Source organism: Lissotriton helveticus, chromosome 2_1 (genome assembly GCF_964261635.1).
Source record: "Lissotriton helveticus chromosome 2_1, aLisHel1.1, whole genome shotgun sequence".
In the NCBI taxonomy this organism is placed as follows: Eukaryota; Metazoa; Chordata; class Amphibia; order Caudata; family Salamandridae; genus Lissotriton; species Lissotriton helveticus.
The window spans coordinates 1,231,727,881-1,231,746,262 of NC_136059.1; the positions used below are offsets into that span (position 1 = coordinate 1,231,727,881).

The 18,382-nt window shown below is 43.7% G+C and overlaps 1 protein-coding gene across 1 annotated transcript; it reads right to left on the reverse strand.

Moving 5' to 3' along the window:
- Positions 1 to 729: 729 nt before the first annotated feature.
- On the reverse strand, positions 730 to 18,032 carry LOC144818580 (uncharacterized). The gene is made up of 5 exons (XM_078676120.1): positions 17,894 to 18,032; positions 10,658 to 10,724; positions 10,512 to 10,553; positions 2,919 to 3,188; positions 730 to 1,837 (listed from the first exon to the last, which is right to left on the reverse strand). Exons 2-5 carry the CDS (start codon positions 10,709 to 10,711, stop codon positions 1,193 to 1,195), a joined length of 1,011 nt encoding a protein of 336 aa, XP_078532246.1. The 5' UTR covers positions 10,712 to 10,724; positions 17,894 to 18,032; the 3' UTR covers positions 730 to 1,192.
- Between the last annotated feature and the right edge of the window lie 350 nt (positions 18,033 to 18,382).

The window sequence follows — 18,382 nt, forward strand, 5'->3', positions numbered from 1 at the left end:
AAAACAAGTGCATATTAATAGGTGGGTAGCATTGAGTAAGCATACTTTGCATAGGAGAGAGTGCTCACCTTCGGAGAGCACTGGCAGCTAAAGCAATCACATCTACCTGGAGATGTGCTGCATATGGGATAGTACGCCTGGTGGGGCAGGCTGGTGGCAGAGTAAATTGTCAATCCTTGGGTAAAGGAAGCTTTACGCCGACAAAAGGCAACATTGTTTTATGTGTAGCTTACAAAATCTTGAGTCTTCTGCCTAAATCAGGAGGGTTTGTGTGTAATGCGCTCACATGTACTCAAATACCTGCTAAACATATGTGTGAGGCCTTAATATCCGATGTCACTTCTTGTGATGCTGCTTCTTGTAAAGTCATGGCTGTGATGCCATTTCCTCTGGTGTCACTTCCTGTGATGCCACATGAGATGCCATGTGTGATGTCACGAGCAGTGATGTCACTGGCCATGATCTCATGTGCTGTGATGTCACCTGCATACTGCCTAACTTGGTTAGTCCCCCCGCAATTTTCTCGGGGGACTTGTACACTAGGTCCAGCACCGGCTGCAGTGACCCTGGGTGACAAATACTTAATTGGCAGTGGTTAAAAAATCCAGGTGTCCCCACCATCAGAGCATACTTTGTGTATTATGTTATTACTCTGAGCATTATCTAAAATCATCCTTCTAGAGTATTCTATCCTATTGTTGAACTATGCAAATGAATATGGAAACCAACTATTTATTTAGTTTTTATTTGTTATAAAAATTACAACAATATACATTGTGATCTCGTTCTGTTGATTGACAGGATCGGAAGAGTTAACAATAACCCAAAAGTCTATAAAACCAGTTTTCATGTGATTCTTAGAACTTACATTCATCTGAACACTATCAGAAGCACATTCAACATTTGTCTTGTAGGTGTAGGACATGATTGATGGAAGGCCATGTTTTCTGTCTGATGTACAGATTAATATCGTACAATAAGTGGCAAGCACATTTGTAGCCATCAGAGAATGAAAATATGAGTTTTCAGCATCAAATAAACACATTTGTGATATCTTTTAGAAAATATTTTGCTACAATTCTATCCTGGGTAAAACACCCTTAAAATAGAAAATATTATACTTCCTGTTGTGCTTCAAGCCTACAGACACAAACAGGACGTTTTCATCTATTTGCAATTGTTTTAAGGGGATTTATGGTGCTATGTTGGTGTTCTCCTGACTTTCTGTGCTTTCGCTGCTGTCTGTGGTAGGGTCAGCAGTCGCTTGCTTCAGGCCCCGCAGCTGTACATGATGTTCAGGGCTCTCATTGCTGGTGTGGCTGTCCACTTCTTCAATTGGGTCAGGGTGGGTTTCAGGGCTCTCATTGCTGGTGTGGCTGTCCACTTCTTCAATTGGGTCAGGGTGGGTTTCAGGGCTCTCATTGCTGGTGTGGCTGTCCACTTCTTCAATTGGGTCAGGGTGGGTTTCAGGGCTCTCGTTGCTGGTGTGGGTGTCTACTTCCTTGCTGTGGTCGGGTTGGGTTTCAGGGCTCTCGTTGCTGGTGTGGGTGTCTACTTCCTTGCTGTGGTCGGGTTGGGTTTCAGGGCTCTCGTTGCTGGTGTGGGTGTCTACTTCCTTGCTGTGGTCTGGTTGGGGTTCAGGGCTCTCGTTGCTGGTGTGGGTGTCTGTGTGGCTGTCTTCTACGCTGTGGTCAGGCAAGGATGGCGTGCTATCCTCCTGGCTGGTGTGCTCATTGCTGCTTGCGGTGTGCTGGTGGATGCTGGCATCATTTGTGTCAGTGGTTTTGTCTGCATCGTAGGGTTCATCCGCCTGATCGACGGTGGTATCCAGAAAATCCTGCTTGACAAAAACAGAGGAATCAGTTATGTCTCCAGAAATGCAAATACTAGACTTTTCAGAAATATATCTACATACATTAAGTAAACCCTATATGGCTCAGAGTAAAAAACATTTTGGGATGGGTTTCCATCAGTAAAGTTATGCCAACCAGTGCAAAATGTATTTTTTCTTCCATTTACTTTCCATCACACAACTTGTTTTGCACTGGAAAGTTGCCTGAGTTGCTTTACATTACTCTGCGTCAAGGGGGCATTCCACGGGTGCAACATGGTCGTTCCCATGCAACCACCTATGGTTTTTAACACAAAACCCCATCTCCTAACAATAGTAGATGGGGGTTTGTGCCAAAAAATAATGCCACTTTGAAGTAGGTGTTAGATGGAGAAATACTTTTATCTCTCCTAACATTTCCTGTGAGGTGCACTGTACAGCACACTTCCGAAGGGGGACATTTTTTAAAGTTTATCTGGGCATATTTTGTACTGGATGGCTACCCTTCCAGTCCAAAACCTATGCTAGACATCATGCACTCACGCTTGCATTAGGGCTCATGGCTCTGTAGGTGGACTAGGTAATATGATTTTGCACCAGTGGAAGATGCGAGCAGGAAAGTGCCATATCTCTGTAGCTATGGAGCTTTACCATCCACTTCTTGTCAAGCAGCGCAGCAGAGCAACTTTGGGTCCTGTGCTGCGTTCCGTTACATGTTTCTAAATCTGGGCTAAAAGTCTTATTTGTTGAGGTCTTTTGGTGTTCATATGAGTAGCTTCTATGATTTAGATTTTTGTGGCATCAGAAACAACCCTCTTGTGCACTTGAACTGCATTTTTTACTTTCACTAAATAGTTTTATTTCTCCAGTGCCACAATACACTGGATCATTGTCTCAATAGGTTAGGACTCTGTGGCCGATTAAGTATCAAACTGAAGAAATAGAAGCAAGACAGTATTGAACCAATGGAATGGAGCAAGTAAGGAGAAGGACAACTAAAAATGGCCTCTCATGGACAAGGGACGTGGCCTTCTTGGTATTTCCACACATTGCCATGATCCACCCACTGTTCAAAAGAGCTCCTTACCTGAGCATCTCTCTTGTAGCTCCTGAAAGCACTCTTCCAGTATTTTACTTTGACGGGGTGGTCTTTATCATCTGCTGCAATGATTTCAAAGGGGAAGATGTTGCTGTCTCCTCTGCCGGTGTTGTCTCCTCGAGTGAAGGCACCATCGGTGTAGGCCTCATCGGTTTGGGCTTCCGTGGAAGGAGCAGCGGTAGTGGCCACAGGGCGAGCTTCCTCTGAAGAGTCGGAGTCAGATTCATGGCTTTCATGGGACACACTTTTGGATGAGTCCTGAAAAGTGATCAGTGAGAAGCACAATTAAATATGACAGTGCAGAGTGCATGTGGTCTGTTGGTGGTGGAACACTGTGCTAAATCTCATGCAATGCAACTTTCTTTTTCAAAGCTGTTTTTTGCCTAATAGTTCTGTACAGGCTGCCCTTTGAAGGGTTGCTTTGAAGTGGCCTGTGTGGGCAAACATTTTACTGTAATTTCACTGAGATGCTGGGCAAGTGCTCCTAGTGATCCAGAAACACTGATCAAGCTTTTCCACTGATTTGTTTGTTCCCAGAAAATAAAATCGGAACATCTCGGGTCCTTCTTTCAGTTGGTTTAAAAGAATACATCTGTAGGTGGGTGTCATGTGAGGCTGTCCCCTGGCACTGACATCAAAAGAAAGGCAGAAAGAGGGCAGAACACATGGGCATCCATCCCTCTGCCATCCACCTACCTATCCACCGAGATGATTCTCTTCCACGCATCGTTCACATGTGATAATAAATTGAAGTTTTGGGCTGATGGTTGATTTTGTTTGGTAAACAGTGCTATGGAGTACAGTTCAACACCGTGCAAGTACCAAAAATACTGATTCTTCTTCTCATGTGGCATTATGAAGCAGCAAGAGGTGGCAGGTGGATCCTCAATGGAGATCTGTGTGCTGCTTGTACATGCCAGAGAAGAGTCCACCTGAGTAGGCCACGGGCCTATGATTGTTCGTTGAGCGTAAAGGATGGTCCACACTCAAAGGACGAGCATTTGTTGAACTCTTTCCAGCTAATGTTATGTTATGTTATGTTACTGTTTGTTTTATAGAGCGCTCAGCTGCTCCGGAGAGCGTCCCGGCGCTAAAGATCATCACACCAAATACCAGCAACAAACATACCTCCGTAACGGCACCAACAATAACCAAAATGGCATTACAGGCCAAAAAGGTGGGTCTTGAGTCCCTTTCTAAAGGCCAAAAGATTGGAACATGACCGCAGCGCCAGGGGCAGCGCGTTCCAGAGACGGGGTGCGAGGTAACTGAAAGAGCGACCTCCACAGCGAGCACGTTTCACTGTTGGGACGATGGCATTTGCTTGGGCAGCAGACCTCAAAGGTCTTGATGGAAAATAAAAATTGACCCTTCTCTGCAGATATCCAGCGCCGACATTATGAAGCGCCTTAAAAGCTGTAGTTAGAGTCTTGAAGAAGATGCGCTTACGAATTAGCAGCCAATGCAGGGAGACAAGGAGGTTGCTAGCCCTGGCTTTTCTAGTTAGACCAAAGATTGTCCTGGCTGCTGAATTTTGAACTATCTGCAGACGGGTCAACAGATATTCAGGAAGACCTAAATAAAGGATGTTAGCGTAGTCTAGGCGAGAGCCTATTAGTGCTTGCACCGTGATCTTCTTGTGCTCCAAAGATAGATATGGCAAAAACTTACGCAACATCCTTAAGATGGCAAAGCACTTCCCAGCAAGCCAGCCACCTGGGTTTTAAAGGAAAGGGTGTTATCAACCATTATACCCAGATTCTTTGCTGTAACTGAATCGCTGGCTGGGGGAAACATGGCCGAAGGCCACCATTGCTTCCATCTCAGGTCTGCAGAACAACCAAAGAACAATATCTCGGATTTGTCGGAGTTGCATTTGAGGCCACTTTTCCTGAACCAATCAAACACAAACTCCAGACACTTCCGGATAACTGCTCCGTCAAAGTCACAGCCCCTGTCACAGGTGAACAGGAGCTGTGTATCATCCGCATAGGATATAATCTGGGCCCCTAGCTCCTCCACCCGTGCCGCCAGAGGAGTGAGGAAGATATTAAAAAGGGAGGGACTGAGAATGGAGCCCTGCGGGACCCCAACATCAAGCTGCGGCATCGGGCGGAGAAAGGGGGGGCCCAGATCGTTTGTCTCCGGTCGGCCAAGAAAGATTGAAACCATTTGAACACCGTTCCCCGCAGGCCAATCTCCCAGAGTCTTGTTAGGAGAAGGTCATGGGGAACGGTGTCAAAGGCCGCTGACAGATCCAGCATGATGAGCAGGGCCTTTCCACCCCTGTCGAGAGTCTCCTTTACAGCCTCGGTTACCTCAAGTAGAGCAGTTTCAGTGCTCAGATTGGATCTAAACCCGGACTGTGACTGATGTAATAAGGAGTTTCCCTCTAAAAAGTTGGTCAGGGTCGTATGAACATGCTTTTCTGTGATCTTGGCCAAGGCCGGAAGCAACGAAATAGGCCTGTAGTTGGAATGCAGTTTAGCATCTGCATTCGGTTTTTTTATGAGGGGCAAAACTAAAGCCTGTTTCCACGACGAGGGGACTTTACCCGAATTCAAAGAGGCATTGATGATAGGATTGATAATCGGGTTAAGGGCTGGTGCCAGGGTCGCAAGACACTTGGCGGGACAAGGGTCCAGAGGAGAGCCAGATTTCAGGCTGGACAAAAGGTCGAGCGAGGCCTGAAGCTCTATGGGGGGGAAACAGTGCAGGGTAGGACCCAAAGAGTCCATATGCGTGGCCAATGGATGTACCCAAGGAAAGGAAGAGCCGTCGCCCATGGAGCCCTCAGCCGCGATGTTATGGGTTCCTTGCAAGGCTACCTGGATGGTACGTATTTTGTTCGTAAAAAATACTGCCAGCTCCTTGATCCAAGGTTCCGAGAAAGCAGATGTAGGAGTGCAACAGGAAGGAGAGACGAATTCTTTAACAATCTTAAAGATCTCTTTACAAGAGCTATCTGCTCCCTCAATCCTTTTAGCTAAGAAAGATTTTTTCGCTGCAGTGATCTCCCTGTGATATTCTTTCACTGCTTCTCTATATGACTGCTTAGCAGATGTATCATATTGCCTCCTCCAAATTCTCTCCAGCTGCTTACAGTGCCTTCTCTTAGTAGCCAGGGTAGCGGAAAACCACAGGGCTGATGCTCTTGCCAGTTCTGATCTAGCTAGGCGTGGTGGTGCCAAAACTTCCAAGCGTGTCGTGAGCCAGTGCTGAAAACAACTAACATCGTCCTCCAGTCTCCCCGTGAGAGCACAAGGATGAGTCTCTAAAGCCTGGGTGAGCATGGCCGGGGTGACTTTGTGGAAAGCTCTGGAGTTACGAGCTGTTTGCCGCTGCGAAGTGCGCGCGGCTACTGGCTGATGTACTATCGTGAAAGCCGCTAGGAAATGATCTGACCAGAGAACTGGGGCAAGAGAAGAGTGGGCCACCGGAACAGTTGAAAAAATTTGGTCTAGAATATGCCCTTTCTCATGAGTAGGAGACCGCAGGTACATATGAAGTCCCACCGAAGATGTCATGTCCAAAAATTTTTGCACTTCCGGATCCTCACCCTTGTCCATATGGATGTTAAAGTCCCCGAGGATCAAGCAGTGATTTGTCCTAAGACTTAGAGTGGAGATGATCGATAGCAAATCCTCAATAAAGGAGCCTAGGGGGCCAGGCGGTCTATAAAGCAGGAGCCCCAAACAAGATTGATGGGGGGAGAGGGCCAAAGAGAAGGCAAGGGTCTCGCAGCCTGGTAAAACATCCATCGACAGGATGGTACAGGGAATGTGCCTCTTGATAATAAGTGCTACTCCACCTCCTCTTCCCTTGCATCTATCTCGACGGAAAATAGCATAAGAAGGAGGGATGGCAATAGCCAAGTCAGGTTCCGAGCCCTCACCCAGCCATGTTTCCGTGAGAAAGAGACAGTCCAAAGCATCATATGTGAGAAGATTATGAATGTCAAGGGCGTGCTGAGGAAGGGACCTGGTGTTTAGCAAAGCGCATTTACTACCTAAAGGGGGAAGCTTACCCGGAGAGGAATTAATAGGGACAGGCACCCAACCACACGTGGGGCACGTGGTAATAACCCCAGCAGAGTGGGGGCTAGCTCACTGACATGGAGCAGTGTATACATTATAAGACAAAAGTTCCTCTCTTGTGTACATCTAACCAAGTGCTCAGTAGGGCCCACCCGGCTCGCGTCCGAGTGCCTCCGAGACGCTGACGGGCGCAGACGGGCTGACTCAGGCGAGACTCCGGCACTAGGGACGGCGCTCCCGCAAACGTGACCGCTAGCGCGGTAGAGCGTCCGTTTCCTTTTATGTGATCCACTAGAGCGCTCTCACCGCTCTGGGCCACACTCAAGATGGCCGCCGTGTAAAGATTTCACAACCCCCAAATAAAGCCCAATAAAGCCCAAAAACGGCCGCTAGAGCCAAGGAATGATGGCGAAAATGCGTGCAGGAGGCCTAGGGGTGTGCTGTCTGCATCACAGGGTGAAAAACACAATTTTTAAAAATGACGATTTTTATGATTAAAAAAGCCTCAAACAGCTAGCAAGAACAACAATGTTAGGTAGCCCTTAGCAGGTAGCGCTTCCAGATAGTATTTGCCCTAATGCTAACTTGGTGCACTGCAGATCCAACATGGTGACTCTTTCAGGTTTTCTCCTACACAAAGGTTCACAAATAAGTCACCCTCGACCTCATTTGGCATGCATTTTGGGTGGCATTTGTCAACAACTCTGTACCTGTTGATAAATGCAGACCCATTCTAGCAAGGGTGGCTGAAAATGGCTATATGTAGACAAGTTTACGTTCTAAAGCCTCATCCACCAATGGGGGGAAAGACATAGGATGTGAGACAGTGTTGAAGCAATGGGATCGGATGGAAACCAAGGCCTCTCTTTCTTGGACTTGCTCATTGTGGAAGCTTTCTCTGTGATTCGTATAGATTATATACAGACGCCATGTCTCTTATTTTGAATTTCAATAGAAGATGAGAATTCCTTCAAAGCATTCAGCCATTCATAAACATAATTCATCATGTTCGACTAGCCTTACCTACCAATGTAAGTGCACAGATCACTTTATGATCTGAGGGCAATACGTCCCATACTCAGAAAAGGGGACAGACTACACAAACGGCTTTACAAATGTATGTAACACTATGCTATGTCTTTTTCTACATGTGCCTGTGGATTTGTCCGTTTTTGTGCACATTTTGGTGGTTTTAAAGTTCCTCCAATCAAAGACTTTTAAGGCATGGGCAAAGTGGACTCTGGGCCAGGGCCGCAGCCTTTCAGGGGCTCCTTGATAGAGCCACTTCTGTTCTGCAGAGTCTTTCCCTGATGACCTTGAATAGTTCTTCTAAACAGATTGTTATAAAGACAGTTTCCTTTCATTAATTATAATGTGGGTGATGCAAGAGAGTCTATTTACAGACATTTTGCGGAGAAATGTGTTTGGTTTTTGCAACATCCATAACAAAGTTCCTTTTAGATAGAAACAGGACCTCACATACGAGAAATGGGAGGGTGCCATAGAGATTATCGACAGTAGTATTAGTGAGCTGCTGTTGTGTTGCAATATTGAATCTATCCCTGAATATTAAATGTAAGCACATTTAGAATTTGGACAAGTGTGTCTGTGCACTGTCATTGACCTGGCTAAAGGGGAAATGAAAGAGCTGAAATTGGATTATAAATTGAAAGTTGTTTCGAACAGGAGGACCCCAAAGTACTTTGGCCCAGGGCCCCCAAAATCCTTTAGATACTACTGCCTTCAAAGTTTTTATGCCACTTAGGGACTCCATTTATCCTAGTAAACCCAATTTAGGCACCATACCAAGGACGCCTTCCACATTTGATGCTATCTGCCCTAGAGGTGGTGAGTAGAGTACCTTCATGTAAAATGGTGTACTTCCATCACATTGTTCAAACCCCACATATCTCAACAGCTTGTCCCAGGAACCTCCTACAACATCCCTGGAAAAAATGCTCAAACCAGCCCTGGTCCCTTGATCTCGTCACGCAATCTCTCTCTTTCCATCTATCTACTCTCTTTCTCTTACCTTCATGTCTCTATCTTCTCCCCTTCTAATCACTTTCTCTCTCTCCCTTCCCATTTTCACCATCTCTCTCTCTTGATCTCTCCCTGTGCTTGCAGCAATTAACCTCGGGGGGCTGGGGATAGGGACAAAGGCACCAGGAGCGGCCCTGGGCTTTCAAAGCCAGTCTCCAAGGGCTCCAGAGCATTGGGGAAATGCCCAGTGGAATAAATGACCTATCCGGCCATGCCCGATATAAATAGCAGCATTTGACGACTTCGACGGGGGGGGGGGGGGGGAGAGGGGGGGAGGGGCACAGGGGTGAAATGGTTTATAAATAATGGAATTGGACCAAGCTCAAAAGGGCTTTAGGCCACACAAGGTGTACGGAGAGCTCTATATAAATACCAATGCAGTGTCATATAATTTTACCATTTGAATATGAGAAGGCGGAGCTTATTTTGCATGGAATCTTTTTTCTTGCAAATACCAAAGCTGGCGGCAGATCCCTATCATTGGCAAAAACTTTCCAACTTAGGAAGCTTGCAGTATCAACGTATGCTAACATTGCTATGTTTGGTAAATTGAATGCCAATCTGATATTTCTTCAAATGAATATGCACTGAATCTACAAACACTAAATCAATTTCTGTAAGCACTGCAAATCACTGTGACTGCTGGATGCAAACTAGCAACCCCAAAACCCCTGTCAACTACATGCATCTTCAAGCTGGAAACGATGAAATCCCGGCCACCTAGTATCCGCTGAAGGCTGCCCTAGAATTCCCTACTTCAAGATAACAGAAAAATGGCTACTAGGTGCTGCATTTTGCTTATAACGTGTTTGTGGGTTAGCAAAGCGTCTGCATTTTGGTATAAGTGCATTTAATTTATCAAGTGGCATGGGGCAGTGCATTCTGAAGAAATCGATTTTTTTTTTAAAGGAATCCTGGTGAAAATATTTTGAAGAATTTGAGGATAATATAAACTAAAGTTGAAGAAGGCTAGACACATCAGCCTTCAATACCTTTTGTGAAGCGTGCAGGGATTAATTTCCAACACAGACAGGTAAACAAAAAAGTAACTGGAGTAGCCTAAACAATTCCAATAAATAGATAAACGATATGTACTTGCCTTTCTTAAAACATCATGCAAAAAAATCAAACAGTCAAGTGTAGCTTGTACAGGAGTTTCTCACTTGTTCTAGAGTAGACACTTTGGGAAGGGGGCAGGAATGGGATGTTTAGAGACAGCAGGAGAAAAATGCACTCTGTCGGCGAGGACAACAGAGAGTGATTGTGAGAGATAGAAGGGGCATATGTGAAAGAGTAAAAGATAAAAAATATTTAAAAAATATACTAATCAAACTCAGTGGAGGCAAGTCAAATTGAATTCGGGAGAGGGCTGTTTCAACACTTCTTATGTGTTTCCGTCAGATTTTAATTCCTGCGGATCTCTTAGAACCCAGAGCCACTGTCTGATTGGTTTGTTGTTAAAATAAAAGGATTCCAGTTATCGGTTATCCTAGGGCCTTACCTGGCTGTCTTCCAGACTGGACGAACGCCTCGACCGGAGCACCTGCAAGGGGAATAAAGTCAAATGATGCTTTACAAGTTTTGTTCCTCTTCATCGAGTCCAAGTGACATCTGAATTAAACTCATATAAAGTGTAGGATAACCTACCGGGAGAGCACATGCCACGCCGAGGAGGCAAAGGCACAGCACCACAATCTTCATGTTCACTGTCTGTCTAGAAACAGATGCAAAACGCATGATTAGACACAGTGCAAAGGTATGCATTTATATTATACTTGAGTTTTAAGAAATGATGCAAACCACCCTGCGATAGCTTCAGAGCACTTCGGATCAGATGCACTGAAGAGGGGGAAAAGATCAAGTCTGGATAATGATAATATGTTGCAAATATTGGACAAAAAAGCACATTTAAAAACTGCATCAACTTTCTTTGTTATGTGAGCCCCATGACAAACGATCCACCAACGTGTACAATAGGCAACTGCAGTCCTCATGTGTACATACACAAACACAAACATTTTGCCTCCATTAATTTAGCCACTAAAATATTTCTAATACCAAACTAGTGCAGAATAAGTTCCTGTAGCGACCTACCCCACCAACTAAGTGCTTTCGGAGGCTGGACACTCTTTCATACCCCAGGTCTAATTAGTTCAGTCGAATGAATCAAGACTACGACACCCAGAATGCATTATGTTGTAACCCAACAGTCGAAACCTGCAAACAGTGCCCATGATGAGCTGGAGGGAGGTGTCCCCATTCGGACTTCACTGTCCACTGTAAATTATAAGTCTCTTAAAAGTCAGCCTTTGTTTAGCTTACTTGTGCTCTGACAAGTCTGCCTGTGTATGGACCAGGATGCCTGAAGTTATCACTTCCCTTAACGACTCAAGCTCCCAGCAAACCTAATACACACTTTTGCTTATCCTGCTGTCTATCAACTGCGGTCTGAAAAGATAAGCCACAAATCTTCAATAATAATATTTACTTTCTTGATATTTGAGAACAGGAAGAAAGAACGAGGTTTTAGATCAAGCATTGACAAAGCCAATACGTCCTGTAAATTTTAACGGAGCAATTGGTTGTTAATGAAATGACTCTCGCGTTAAGCACAAGTGCTTTTTGCTGCAGACTGCAGTACTTCAAGCCGTTACAAGAGGTCCCGTAGAAATCACTGCCCATTTTCACAAAACCACCAGCACGGAGCATGTATGAGCATGTAGGAGCATGTGGAGTGGTGTGGTTCACTGGTTAGAGGCGGCAGACCTGTAAGCAGAGAACGGCCCGGGACCAGGGTTCAATTCCCGACGCGGCAGGGTCTGGGACCAGGGTCAACGGACTCGATAATTCTCGCCTCAGTGCCTACTCTAACCAGGGAACACACTTGGCAACTCTGGGCATTAAGCTTGCCTCATCTCTACAACGGCCCCCCACAGATGCCGGGGATGCCTGGTTTCACCCTGGAGATACCCAGAAAGGGACCATCTCACAGGGAAAACCAGGACGGGTTCTACAGCGCCAGGACACTCGGGTAGAGTAACAGTGCGCTTTACAAGAACCCAACATTTACATTTAACATTTATGCTGCAGAGGTTGTGGAGGCTTGGATATGGTTGGATAGGTATGGTAGGTTAGATATGGTTAGGTATGGTACGGTATTTAGGCAATTTAGGTATAGTAGGCAGGTATGTGTAGTAGTCATGGCAGGTCTGTTATGTTAGGAATAGTAAGTATGTATTAGGTAAGTAGTTATGGTAGGTAAGTAGGTATGTTAGATAGGTGTGGAAGGTAGGCAAGTAGGGTGAGTATGGTTATTATGTAAGGTGTGATAGGTTAGGAATGGTAGATAGGTATGGAAGGTATGATAGCCTAGTTATGGAAGTTAAAGCAGGGTATGTGTGGTTGGAATGATAGGCATAGTAGGTGTGATAGGTAGGCAGATGTGGTACTTATGATAGGTAATTCTAGTATGCTAGGTATGGTTGGTAGGTATGACAGGTAAGTAGGTACGGTACATAGATTTGGTAGATATCACCGATTGGGTATGGTAGCTTAGATATGATAACTTAGATATGGTAGCACAGTGTGGAAGATATGTCAGGATGCCAGGTTAGGTATGGTAATTTGGGCATGATTGGTCAGGTATGATATAGCTGGTCTGGTAGGACATTATAACATTTTTGTTTGATAAAAGAGCACTTTGTTCTAGACTTAGAAATCACGCCATCGTCATTAAGAAGCACAGCCATGTACGTGTCCATTTGACAAAGGACTGTATTTTCGTTCCATGTTTAAGAAAGACTTTCTACGCGTACATTTTATTGTGTGAACATAAAAAAACAATGAACCCAACAGAATGTTATCATGACAGGACATTTTTGAAAACGAACGAAAGCCCAAGGGTGATTGATAGATAGCACTGTGAACCTGTATTACAATAGGTTGTGGCATCCAAAAAGAAAGCATTAAAGCCATAAATCAGTAATTAAAAAGTTGCTGTGCCAGCACAGTAAATACACCAAATAACACACCTGGGTCTTAGCCTCTACCTACAAGTCAAGTTGTTTTTGTAGTCTAATAAATGGACTACTTGATGTAACCATCCTCAAAATGTCAGTGTCTTAAAGGAAAGCCCATCCAGGCTATGGCAAATCGTTAAAAATAAATGAAAACCAATTGCCAAAGAGGGCTGACCCAAGACTTACTCTCTGTCTACACTTCTTTAGAATTCTATTTGATGTATTGATGACAAGAGCTCTCGAAACAGCTAAAGCTGTCAGTAACAAGACCTAAAAAGTGGGAGGTGGTGAGTTAGAATTGTTGTTTGTAGACCCAATACATCAGACTTTTAACTTCAGACTACCTACTAGCCAAATCGTTGGATCTTGGGGAAAAACATGCAAACCACGGTGCAAAGATATGTGAGCACAACATGCATGCATATATATTGTAAACGAACAATACACTAAATGCTGGACCTAAATTCAATAAAATCAAGGGTCCCTGTTGAAAATGCGATAGTGTTCACAACTGGCCAAATCTAAACAATTATTTATTAAGGAACTTGTTAAATTTCACAGATCTACAGCATGGTAGGAAAGATGTATGAGTGGCAGGCTTCCTGTAAGTATAATGAAAACGACAGGGTCGAGAATTTCAGTTACATTTGGAAGGACTGATTATATATGTTATATTTTGCAATCTCTATTTAAAAGGACTCTACATTTTTTTCGTATAATTTCTCACAAATGATTGTACATATGAGAAATAAAAGAGTTGTTTTCATTGTATAGCACTCATTGCAAGTGCTGTCGCTTCTGGGCACCTATCTAGTTTTTCACAATCAATTGACCACATGTGAGGGGTGCAGGAATGATAGTGCTCACGCCTAAACTTCTCTGAAGTGAAGCAAGCTGTTGCATGTTGCTTGGAAACTACATTATGGAAAATGAACTCCCCATGAAGTTTGGTGACTCAAGGGTTTCTGCAGTGGTGCTAACTTCCTTGTGCTGCCAAGGGAAGTCTGTAGTAGCAGGATCATTTACTTTAAAGCTACAAGCCTAGGTCATTTTGGACCAAAATATGGTAACTTAATGGAAAGGTTTTAATGTTAAAACACAAGAATCCATAAAAGCATATGAGGCTCTTGTAATAGACCTGGACTGGCGTGGCCTTCTATAGGGCCACCAACCCTCCAAATGATTGAGACTTGAGATGCTTGTAATTTGGTGTTCATACTCATTCAGTGCTTCACCTCTGTGCTGAGATTGCCATTAAGAGGGAGGGTCCAATGCCTATCAGTAATTAGGAGGAGGCCAATTAATATTAAATCTCATGGGCCTAACCAAACCTCCATTAGTAGATTTACAAGCCCCTATCGCCTTTCAGTGACGTTGTGATGGCGATAGGGGTTTCGCCTTATTTACAAGGCAGTGCTAAGCCACTTAACATGGCTTAACGCACACATAGAAACAGTAAACTGGCATTGATTGTTTATGTGCAGGAAGGTGTCCCTTCCTGCACATAAACAATAAAAAAAAAGAAAGAACATTTTGCAACTTCTATGTGTGCTGCAGTAAGCAGCACACAGAAAAGTTACAAAACGTCATTCAAAGATTGTTTATGTGCAGAAAGGGAGACCTTCCTGCACATAAACAATCTTCTCTTCAACGCAGACACCCTTGCACTATGGTGCAAGGGGCCCTGTGTTGGTGCTAGGTAGCTAAGTTTAGCGCCAGCTCAGGGGGAAACGTAGGGCTGCACCATAGTCCTGTAAATATGGTGCAGCCCTGCGTTTCTGAAGTGGCCGAGTGCGGCGTTAAGCCAGGAAGGCTAGCTCCAAATTCCCTCACTTCAATGTAAATATGCCCCTTAGTGTGATCATTAGTGAGCTGGGCTGCAATTACCCAGTGATGTAGTTGAGGGCCTCTTCAAACCTCTATTAAAATGCAGTCATGAGAACAACATCTGGCACTCAGGCATGTACGAACCTCTGAACCACCACATCTGGTTAGCTTCATTGTTAAAGATTAAACAGTGCACGACTGCTTCTGTAATGGTAAAATAGGTGGAATTAAAACTATCACTCACTTTGTTTTCTTTTTTTGTGTGCAAAACTGTGGTATGAACAGTGGTAGAATGCGGCTTCTGTTTAGGACCTGGTATGACAAGCCATAAACATACCTTGGCATTAAGCTACAGGACTTACTTATCATCTATTTACCTTTCAGTAGCAAATTTACTTTTGGTCTTAATGGTTGTTTACATAGCAAATTTAATGGAAATTGTAATAACAAGTAGTCTTGTTTAACCACAGTTTTTAATTGTATTAGGATTACATTTTAATCTTGTGTAGGTGTATAATGTTATTAACCATACCCAATTATTGGTGTAATTGTTTTTATGTTTGGTTTGTTATGGATGGCTTTTAGCTGAAACAATAAAAGGTTTTGTGTTTGACCAAGTCACAAGCTTCAGTGACTGTTCCCCTGGTCTCCTCTGAAATGTGTTGCATTTTTGTCAGTAGCCCATGTCTTAATCCTTGCATCTGCTCTTTACATTTGACTTGACACCAAAGATGTCACAAGACTACTTATGTGATCAACAGAAAAAGAGCTTTCAAACCACTGAGAGGGAGGCTTTGTCTATCCACGTGCTGATTATACTGAGTACAGCATATGTTTGAGCAGAAGCCATGTGCCTCCGCTGAAAAAGAGTGTTCTTGAACACATGCCTGATGGTTGCCTTGTGGGAAATCGTATGTGCAATACAGTAGGCCTAAGCTAGTTATGGTAACAAGCCAATGATAAAAGTTAGGGGCCTACTTCATTCAACAGGAAAAGTTATGTCACCTGCCATTGGGAGTATTTGTTTATTATGAAAGTTACAACAAAGCCAGTAGGCCTATCTCTGTAAATAATATGTTAAAGCCAATAGAGCTGTAAGAGTTAATTTGTATTACACTGTGTCCCTGGAATCTCACAGATTACCTTGGTAGGGAATATGTTTGGTGTCAATTACCCTATTTGAGAACATTGAGAGTAGAAGATTTGCACTGTGATAACCCTTGTTAGATATTCTTAGGAATGGTATATTGTTTTCCCAACTGTACATTTATAGTGATTTTTAATTGTATGAATGTATGCCTGCTGTTTGTTTATGGGCAGGTTTACTGCTCAATACAGTATGCTTCATTTGGTTATGGTGACAAGTAAATGGCAATGACTATAAGCCTTACTGATTAATTGGGAAAAATTGTCAGATGACTGATCTTCTTATTACGAAAAGTTATGCCAAAGGAAGTATATGTATGTTATTTATTGTATAGAGCATATGTTAAATAGGTTTTAAGCGCAGATTGTTATTGCATCATGTTAAAACCATTGCACAGGTATGTTACTACATGCAACCTTACAGATTACCTTCGTAGGCATGGGGTTGGTGTCATTTATCCCATTTGGTAAACCATGGGGAGAGAGGATTTGCTAGCTTTGCTAAAAAGGTTTCTCAGCCAGGCACTTGTGATAAAAAAAACCATAACAAAATATATACATACATATGTATACTTACATATGTACACTTACATAGGAGGGCTTTAGGTCAGCCCTCTTCTGCCAGTGGTTTGTTCAAGTGTCATTCTAACTCTACTTTTATCCATGAAAGTATATAGCATAGGACAATGGGTCAGCCCGCTTCAGCCATTGGCTCTGTTGACCTGTGTTTAAGGGAATTTTGCCAGATCACATGTGCATAATCAGCCTGCAAATGAGCGTGATTTTATGCTAGGGTTGGTGGTCCAATTCTTTAATTTTACAGTTTCTTCTATCAAAAGACCCCTTTCTTTTTTTTTTCCATCTCAACTCTTTTTTAGAGCAAAGTGCATCTCCCAGACAGGGGTACCTTGTCATTAACGTAATGTGTGCACTGCGTCTTATTTCATCAGCAGTGTGGCCACTGCAGTAGGGCGCCACCTTGTAATGGTATTTTTGTTAGTGTTACATTGTATTAGTATAAAATGGCTAACATGTTTCTTCTATTCATGGTGAACATGTTAGAACTTAAAAACAACAATACACAGGGTACAACACCATTGCAAGATAGCCACTTCCTGCTAGGTGTAACTTTTTTTCAATTGGAAACATATGCTCTCCTTGTATAGGTGGCAGCAGGCTTCTTTTTTCTACATTCATTATTTTATCTTCCATATACTTGTTAAGTTTATGTGGACAATTTATTGTGGATGGTTAAGTGAGTGAATGCAAGAATGAGTCAGTGGCTGGATGAGAGGATTCTTGAGTGTAAGAATTAGTGATAGAGTGCATATGCGATGATTTATTTAGTGCCTAAGCTCAGAAATAACTGACAAGGCACATTCAGTTATAAACCAAGCCTATTGACATTGTCAATGATTACAAATAGAGTGGCCCTATAACTTCACACAGAGCGAAACCAGTAGAACCCAGGAGCAGACCAGCGGTGATGAGAACGGTGTTTAATTCCAGTGGAAAGTGCAAAACCCTGACATAGGCTTCATCTGCAAGGTATATCACCCAGATTGTTCGAAATGTAGCTCCCAGAGACATTCCTTAGTTTCTGGATGTACCCTAGTTGCACATAACCCTTGATTTCTTTTGGAGATTCTTTTACAAAACTGACACTACTGACCACTGCAACAAGTAGAGGCGTACTGGGTGCACTGGTTAGTGGCAGAGGGACCAGATGCGCCGAACTGCGAAATAAAAACATTTTCAACTCACATGTTTGAGATGCTAACATTGGCTAAATATTTTACAGTTAGCAGGTTTGGTTGCACAGGCAAAAACTTGCATCAAGCCTAGGTATTTCAAATGCATGCACAAATCCTCTGCAATAAAGGCACATTACCTTTCTTTTTCGTACAGGTCGGGAGACTGGGCTCTCTGCTGGTGAATCCGCAAGCTGAGCTGAAGGAGGCGCGGGTCAGGACTGTCGGAAAGGTTGCCGAGGTCTCTGCTCCTTCCCTGTCATCTCCCGCTATTTAAACCCTGTCCCAGGAGTCCTCGACCAATCCCCGCAGGACAGACGGCATGACGTAAGATGCTCCCTGCAATCCGCGCGCTGCCCATCTTCACCCACGCTTCCTCGTGTGGTTGTGGTTTTAGAGGAAAAAAGGCACCGTTCTATAGTGAACAATTTGTTTGTGTGCAATGTCGACTCATTTACCAGTCGCCTATCTGAACACATGCCAAATTAGTAATGCAGGGAAGGTTTAAACAGCTGGTGTTTGTGCAGCCTTTGGGTTCAGCTTTTCAAAAAGGTTCATTTCCAGAAATGTCCAATTCCAGTTGTGCCTAAATACAAATGGCCCTCTCTCTCTCTGGCAAGTTCTAATTA

Bases quoted from the DNA above. Each gene is read 5' to 3' on its own strand.
- LOC144818580 (XM_078676120.1), bottom strand. From the start codon at position 10,711: ATGAAGATTGTGGTGCTGTGCCTTTGCCTCCTCGGCGTGGCATGTGCT. The intron at 3,189-10,511 runs GTAAGGCCCTAG...ATCACTTTTCAG, and splicing joins CCAGTCTGGAAGACAGCCAG to GACTCATCCAAAAGTGTGTC. The intron at 1,838-2,918 runs GTAAGGAGCTCT...TTTGTCAAGCAG, and splicing joins GCTACAAGAGAGATGCTCAG to GATTTTCTGGATACCACCGT.